This window comes from Nicotiana attenuata, chromosome 7 (assembly GCF_001879085.1).
Source record: "Nicotiana attenuata strain UT chromosome 7, NIATTr2, whole genome shotgun sequence".
NCBI lineage: Eukaryota > Viridiplantae > Streptophyta > Magnoliopsida > Solanales > Solanaceae > Nicotiana > Nicotiana attenuata.
This window is the reverse complement of record NC_031995.1, coordinates 83,489,056-83,498,027: the sequence shown is the minus strand read 5'-3', so window position 1 is coordinate 83,498,027 and position 8,972 is coordinate 83,489,056. Positions and strand designations below refer to the sequence as shown.

At 38.4% G+C, this 8,972-nt stretch overlaps 1 protein-coding gene across 1 annotated transcript; it reads left to right on the top strand.

The window, feature by feature from the left end:
* Nucleotides 5,492-8,641, top strand: LOC109230201. Its single transcript, XM_019395727.1, has 3 exons — nucleotides 5,492-6,229; nucleotides 6,383-7,648; nucleotides 7,796-8,641. Exons 1-3 carry the CDS (start codon nucleotides 5,492-5,494, stop codon nucleotides 8,639-8,641), a joined length of 2,850 nt encoding a protein of 949 aa, XP_019251272.1.

The following is an 8,972-nucleotide window of genomic DNA, read 5'->3' as shown; positions in this document are numbered from 1 at the left end:
TATAAGCAGTTAATCAGTTTCTACTCTGAATGCTAGGAAAATTGATTATTCCTGGTACTACGAAGAAATGTTTGGTTAAAAGGACAAAGGTCAGTGCAAAAACCAGAATAGTTCATTCTACACTAGGTCCAACTAGCTTCACAGATGAACACAATCTGAGGCAGAGAATACTCTATGCTTGAGACAAACAGAAGAAGGCACAAAAACCAACAGGCCAACAGAATACTCTATGCTTGAGACAAACAGAATAATGTCAAATCCTACAAGACAATTGGATCATCTCCATAATGCATGAGAATACTCTATGCTTGAGCCAAACAGAATAAGGCACAAAAACCAACAGGCCGACAGAATACTCTATGCTTGAGACAAACAGAATAAGGTACAAAAACCAACAGGCCAACAGAATACTTTATGCTTGAGACAAACAGAATAATGTCAAATCCCACAAGACAATTGGATCACCTCCACAAGGCCATAAAGAGCAGCACAACAAATAAACTTAATGGCAACAACCAACAAGGCAAGCATAATTTTCTTTCTGTTACCAAATTAATCAACACTTAGAAAAGTACAAACACTTAGAAAATGCAACCTAGAAAGAGCTGCTTGGTCAACAAAATAGCATCATCACCAAACAAGAAAAAGTAAGTCAAAAGTTAATCCTCCAGCAATAGAGTACAACTCAAGAAACCAAGACAACAGAAAAAAAAAAGAAAAAAAAATAACCACCAAAGCTAATCAACTGTAATACGAAAACCAACAATACATACAGCATCAAAGGAAGTGAAATCATAAAGTTAGCTTCAATTACTAGATCAAAAGCAGACAAAGAACCTGCTTCAGCTTCAAGCCACGTTTGGTATTTCCAAAATATTTAGCATCTTCATCTGGTTAAATTAGCTAGTTGAAAAGTTGGACTTCGATTGAGTTGACCAGTTGTAACATTTCATACATAAGATACCCAACTGATACCTAATAAAATATGCATAACATATTAGTCATATATACAATAAAATATAGTAAGTAGATTTTTTTAGTACCTCTACAAGATTTGGAAACATCATGACTGATTAAATGTAGAATCTGTGAGCTTTCTTTTTGTGTTTTCTTTTCAACCATATACAGGTTCAAATACATAGGAATGCACACATGAATACAGAGGGAGCAATTACAAAGGAAGGCAAGCATATATTGTCCACATACCCACAGTTGAGGAGGTACTTTCAAAGGAAGCTAGAGAGGATATGAAAGACAGTAGCACAAGAAGCTTTGCATATACAGATAGTAGGACATACAAAGAACAAGGGATAACTGGAAATACACAAGTTCTATCATGGATTACATCCAAGTATGGACGACAAAATCCAACTTCCACACAGAATTATGGGAGAAGACAGTGTGCATAACAGTTGATAATACCATACAAAGAACACAAGAAGGCAACAACACTCATGGACTATCAATGTGGAACAATGGTTATCGAGGTGGAGCACTGGTACTCTATGTGGAACACTGGTCGATTGTGCAGTAGCTTATATGGAATACAAGTTAAGGACACAAATGCAGCAATAATTTACAAATATGTAGGACACACATACATCGCACAACATCAAGGAAAGGAGAAACAATGCACAAAGGAGCAATTTGTAGTAGGCTAGTTTTTATACTCTTTTTAAATACTAGAGCTAATTGTGATATCAATGATGGGCTTATACGAAATGGGTGAAAGATAGCAGAAGCCCATAGTAATTGTTGATATCATTTACAAAGAATCATATCTTTTTGTAGGATCTCTACCTTTTGATCAATAGAGCACCTTTCTAGCTAGCAAAAAGAACAACTAACTTTAACATAAAAACTGAAAAGATAGCAAAAATAACATCAAATTTAATGCTTTTACACAATAAATGGAGACAAAATCGAAGGGCAAGGGAAATATATACAACAGGCACAACCTAATTCAAACATGCCATATGTGAAAGTTAACATAAACTAAATCAAGTATGTTTTGGGTTCTAATGCTTACCCCAAATTCGGAGATAGATAGAGAGCCGTAAAAAACTTGCTCAATTCTCTCTCTAGGCGATTTGGCGATTTTCAGACGATCACTGCGCGAGCAGCTGCCATGGCCAATTTGGCCGGCGGCCAGCCATCTTTTCCGGCTGGTCAGCCTTCCCCCACCACTACCCATCCGCCTACGACCACAAACAACACTACCCAACCCTTAGATTACTCTAAAATTCTGAAACCAGTGGCATTGAACACTGCCATGCAGACGTCGAGTTCCAATTCAAAACCTATCGAGCCAATTCCTATGAAACCCTTTACTTTCCTCAATGGGCAACCAATGATCAAGTGGACGGAAGCAGAAGTACAAAGAATGAATATCATGGAGGGGTTACAATATGCAGTTCTTGGGAAATTTTCCTATGGATGGTCAGAATTGAACGAGATACGTAGAATTCTCCCAGTTCAGTGTTGAATCAAAGGTGAATGCAGTATTGGATTGTTTAGAGATCGTCACATATTGATCAGATTCACTTTATTGGAGGATTTTGCAAATTTTACGTCTAAAGGTGCATATTATTTGAAGGCAAAGGATCGATATCAATATCAAGTACGACCATTGATTTATGATACAAAGTTTAAAGTCGGAGAAGAAACATCTAAGGTGATGGCGTGGATTTCTTTCCCAAATCTGTTGCCTACTTATTTTGTGAAGGAATGTTTATTCTCTTAGGCATCAGCTGTTGGAACACCTTTACACTTAGACTTGGCTACTGTCAACAAAACCAGGCCAAGTTGTGCAAGAGTTAAGGTCCAGGTGGATTTACTGGAGGAACTACCTAAGAGAGTTCGAATGGATATTGAAGATGAAGTTAATGGTACTGTACGAACTGAGTGGGTAAAGATCCAATATGACTATATCCCTAAATATTGCAAGGAGTGCAAATTACAAGGTCATGATAAAAAATCATGCTGGAGATTACACCCTGAATTGTTTGTGGAATATGATAGGGAGAAACAAGGTGGTAATGCAAGAGGTAATGTTCAGAACTCTCAAAATAACCCAATCATGATTCTATCTAGTGGCAAAGTTGTTGGGAATATTGGAGAGCAATGGAAGGAAGTTAGGGATAATCGTGTTAAAAAAGGTTCTAAGCAGATAGGTGTTACAGATCAAACTGGAAAAGAAATTGTTCCTGTTGATCCAAACAATGTCCAACAAGTGAGAAGTATTGCAGGCAAAGAGATAGTTTCCGGTTGAGAATGGTAATAAGCAACAGCAGAAGCAGAATTTTACCAATGCAGGAAAGCAGATTGTGCCAGCCAATACTCAGGTTCAACAGGTTCAGACTGCTAATAAGTTTGCAGCTTTGGAGAATGAAGAGAGTGAAGTAGATGGGGATAATCAGCTGACATTAGGGAACACCAATAATGTCTCAATTCCATCAGCTAATACTCAGGCAACTGGGAGAGCACTCAATGCATTAGCACCTGCCTTTGATCCTAAATCATCTGGGAAGAAAACAAGAATGGGGAAGAGTGGTACAAATGAGGCAGAACAAATAGGGGAGAAGAATCAAAAACAACGAAAAGAATCTACAGCTCAATGGGTTAGTAGAGCATTTGCAGTTAACAAGGTCACTATGAACCAATCTTGTCCGGAGATATCATCACAAGAAATAGATCCAGAAGAAGTAGCTGAGCAAGAGTTGATAAAACAAAAAGTCAAATGGACAGGAGGGAAACTATGGGATGATCAGACAGAAGATGATCCTGATGAAGGGGATTTATTAGAAGGATATGAAGAGGAAAATGTACCAGATGAGGAGACACAAAGTAAAGAAGTCAGTGGTAATGGGAATGCAAACAAGGGAGATGTACAGATTGGAGAAAACACTGCCAACAACAAAAATGTACCAATGGAGATTGCAGGATCAAACTCAAAAGTGCAGCAGTCAGAAAATTGTCCCAGCCCTTTAATGACCATTGATCCTAACAATTCCATACCTACTCTTGATCCTATACCTGCAGAACCAATTGATCCTGGTGATCCTTGTGGAGAGGAGGAGCAGCAAAATGTAGAAAAGGATGGTTCTGTAGAGAAGGAGAAAGAAATTACTCCTGTCAATAATCAGAATGCAGAACAGTTGGCTAAAGTAAATGCAGGCAATAGCATGATCTTTAAGCCAACTGATAATCAGATTGCTGCAGTTGAAAAACAAAATGACATGAAGGATGATGCAGGGGGAAAAGGAAGAGATCTAGATGCAGAATCAACCTATCAAAATTTTAGGAATGTGACCAGGCAAGGGGACATATCACCTAGGTTCATGGATAAGGATAAATCAGCAGGTAGAGGAAGGAAAAAACAGGTGGAAGAGGTTCCTAGCATTCTACCAGCTGGGGTCCAAACAAGGAGGACTTTATCTAAATCCATTAATTAGAGATGAATGCTTTAATATGGAACATTAGATCAGTAAACACAGAAGGAGCCTTTGAACGGCTTATCACAATGCATAGAAAATACCACTTTGAGTTCATTGGACTCATGGAACCAAAACAGCAGTCAAGGAAATTGGATGGATACAGAAGACAGATTGACTTTGAACAAGCTATTGTTAACACTTCTAACAAGATTTGGGCTTTCATTGATGAGAAATACGATGTAACAGTTGTGATTGATGTAGTACAACAACTTACTTTGAAGCTATATGATACTGAAAAGGAGAAAGAATTCATGGTCACATTAGTTTATGCTAAGTGTGATCATATTGAAAGGATTGAGCTGTGGGACTCATATTATCTGGCCAGTGACATGACTATTCCATGGATGGTAGGGGGAGATTTCAATGTCATTTGGGATGAGGAAGAGAAATTTGGAGGCCTGCCAGTTTCAATAAATGAAGTGGATGATTTCAGACATTGCATGAACACCTGTAACCTCATAGATATGGGGTTCAAAGGGAGAATATATACTTGGTGGAATGGTCGAGCTGAGGAAGATTGTATTTTCAAGAGATTAGACAGAGTTTTTGCAAACATGGAACTACAACAGATATGGCTTGGGCTGGAGATTACTCACTTGTCCAAAATTGGATCTGATCATTGCCCCTTACTGATTTCATTTATTCCAGATACAGTACCTATCAAGAAGAGCTTCAGATTTCTCAAATTCTGGATTGAACATGAATCATTTAAGGATGTGGTTAAGGAGAATTGGCAAACAGATTTTCAGGCAAATCCTTTTATCCTTTTCAATCACAAGCTTAAGAGATTGAAGAAGGCATTATCTACATGGAGCAGGACAACTTTTGGAGATATTTTTCAGAAAATAGCTAGCCTGGAGGAAGTTGTGGTAGTACATGAAGTACAATTTGAGCTTAATCTTACAATTCAAAATAGGGAAAGGCTACAAAAGGTGAAGGCAGAACTGTTTAAATATTTGGCTCTAGAGGAATAATTTTGGAAACAAAAATCTGGCATGACTTGGTTCAATGATGGAGATAAAAATACTAAACTCTTTCATGCTCATGTGACTTGGTTCAATGATGGAGATAAAAATACTAAACTCTTTCATGCTCATGTGAATGGAAAGAGGAAGAGACTGCAGCTAAAGAGAATTCAGAATAATGCTGGACAATGGGTGGAAGATACAGAAAGAATTGCAGATGAAGCAGTTAGATTTTTTCAAGCACAGTTTCATGAAGATGTAGTTGCTACAGAATTTCAGATCATTAATCATGTCCCTCAAATGGTTAATGGGGAGAAGAACCAGGAACTATTGAAACAACCTACTAGGGAGGAGGTCAAACAGGCAGTATATGGATTAAATGGAGACAATTGTGGTGGTCCAGATGGTTTTAATGGTAGTTTTTTTCATTCATGTTGGGACATTGTTGGGGATGATATGGTGGAGATGGTGAAGGCTTTTTTCAATGGGCAGGAGCTACCTAGGTTTATCACTCATACAAACCTAGTCTTATTGCCAAAGAAGAAGGAGGTACTCAATTTTTCTGATATGAGACCAATTAGCTTAAGTAATTTCATCAACAAGGTATTTTCTAGAGTGATTCATGAAAGGCTAGTTGGTCTACTTCCTACACTAATTTCTGATGAGCAAGCTGGATTTGTGAAGGGCAGAAGCATAGTGGAAAATATATTGTTGACACAGGAAATCATAACTGATATTAGACTGAGAACTAAAGCAGGTCCTAATGTGGTAATCACGCTAGACATGACTAAGGCATATGATCGATTGTCATGGTTATTTTTGACCAAAGTGCTGAGAAAAATGGGATTTGCAGAGAGATTTATAGGTTGGGTGTTTGGGACAATAATTAATAATTGGTATTCAGTGTTGATAAATGGCTAGCCACATGGTTTTTTCAAATCTACTAGAGGGGTTAAGCAAGGTGATCCATTATCTCCTACGCTTTTCATTCTGGCAGCTGAGGCAATGTCAAGAGGGCTGAATTCTCTTCATTATAATCTATATTTTTGTGGATTTGGGTTTCCAAAATGGAGTCCTAAGATCAAACACTTGGCTTATGCTGATGACACCATAATATTCTCCTCCTCAGATGCAACTTCGTTGCAGCTCATTATGCAAGTTTTGACAGCATATGAAGCAGCTTCAGGAAAACTGATCAACAAAGCAAAATCAGCTATTTATATGCATCATCTAATTGATGAAGACGTAGTGAGAAAGTTAGAAAGAGTTACTGGCATTGGAAGGCAAGATTTCCCATTTACATATTTGCGATGTCCTATCTTTTACGCTAGAAGAAAAATGGATTACTATCAAGGGATGATAAAAAAAATGATAGACAAATTGCAATCTTGGAAGGGGAAGCTACTGTCGATTGGAGGAAGAGCAGTTTTGATTTCTCATGTAATACAAAGTATGCCTATTCATCTGTTATCAGCTGTAAAAGCACCTGCCTCTGTGATCAACAAACTACATAAACTGATGGGAAGGTTCTTTTGGAGTAGTTCTATTGAAGGAGGACATAGGCATTGGGCTTCATGGGATACTTTATGCTTGCCAGTTGAAGAAGGTGGAGTAGGATTTAGATCACTTCATGATGTATCTAAAGCCTTATTCTGCATGCTGTGGTGGAATTTTCGAACAAAGCCATCATTGTGGAGTTCATTCATGAGTCAAAAATACTGTAAGAAGTTGAATCCAATTGTAGTTCCTTGGAGAAAAGGATCCCATATATGGAGAAAAATGCTGCAGTGTAGAGATGATATAGAGCATCAGATTCTGTGGCAGCCTAAGATGGGTTCTTCACTGTTTTGGTTTGAAAATTGGACTGGACTGGGGGCATTATACTTTGTCACTCCACCTGATTTCTTTTGTAATGAATCCATTCAGAATGTTAATGAAGTAGTGCAGGGGGGAAGATGGATAATGCAATTATTACCTGCAGATTTGGCTACTCACATTCTGCAGAACATCAAGCCACCTGGGGAAAATATAGTGTTAGATAGACCTTTCTGGATGTTAGAGACAAGGGGCGAATTTAGTGTGAGATCTGCGTGGGAGTATGTAAGGAGGAGAAAGGAACCATGCAATGCTTATAAAATGATATGGATCAAAGGTTTGCCATTTAAGGTTTCATTCTTCATGTGGAAGGTGTGGAAGAATAAACTGCCCTTAGATGATTTTTTCAGAAGATTGGGATATCTAATGGCCTCTAGATTTTGGTATTGTGTGTTGCCTCAAGAGGAATCTTTGCCACACTTATTTTTCACTTCTTATGCTGCTAGAAATGTGTAGCAGTATTTCCTTCCTGCTGCTGGTATTAAAGTTGAAGGTTTAACATTCCATCAAGCTAACGTGAAATGTTGGACTGCCAAGGTGATTCCCAGACTGCAACCAATCATTCAAGCACTACCATCGATTATAGTATGGGAGTTATGGAAAAGGAGGAACTCGTACAAATATGGAGATGCAGTTTCAATGAATAAGGTGATATATCAGGTATCTACCACTCTCCAACATCTGGTAAAATGTAGAAAACCTAGCTTACAGAATGTCCCACACAAATGGCCTGATCTGATTGATATGATGGAGCAATTTACACCTAAGTTGAAATACACTAAAGTGATGTGGGAATATCCTAACCAAGGCTGGGTGAAGGTCAATACAGATGCAACTTGTAGGGGCAATCCTGGTAGGAGTTCGATTGGTTTTGTGCTGAGAAATGAGGAAGGGAATGTATTGTATGCTTGTGGCAAGGAGATGGAAGAAGGCACAAACACTGAAGCAGAGGTGCAAGCCATTCTGGAAGCATTGAGATACTGTGTTACACATGACTATATTCTCATCGACTTGCATACTGATTCAATGCTGGTCAAGAATGTTATCCTAGGGGATTGGAACTCACCACGGTCTGTGGTGGTATATATGGAGGAGATTAAGGAGTTGATGAATAGATGCAATCTGAAGGTGTCTCATACATTAAGGGAGGGTAACCAATTGGCTGATCACATTGCCAATTATGCTCTAGACACTGGTCCAATGGAATGTAATGGTTTTGGAGATTTAGACGTCCAAGGGAGGAAAATAGTCAATAGTGATAAGCTGCAATGTCCATACTTAAGAGTAAAGGTTGCAAGAAATTAGACATGGAGGAGGAAAAGGAGACAAAGAAGAGGTTTAGGGCAGGGGTTAGATCAGCTGATCATCATACTCAAATCCTTTTGGAGGAGAGTATGGTGCAGTCCTTGTTTACTAACATAATTTTCTTTTTTGCAGGAAACGTTACTGTGTCTATGCCCTACTCTTTGGTGGAATTTCAGTTGGTGGTATTAGTGTTATACACTCATTCCACTGGAAGGAAGCCAAGGGTAGGCACAAGCATAGGAACAAGAAGGAGAACTATGCTGCCCAGATTTTCAGAGGTTGAAAGACATTTTTCGCAAGCAATAACATCAATAAATGAAATGGTTGCAAT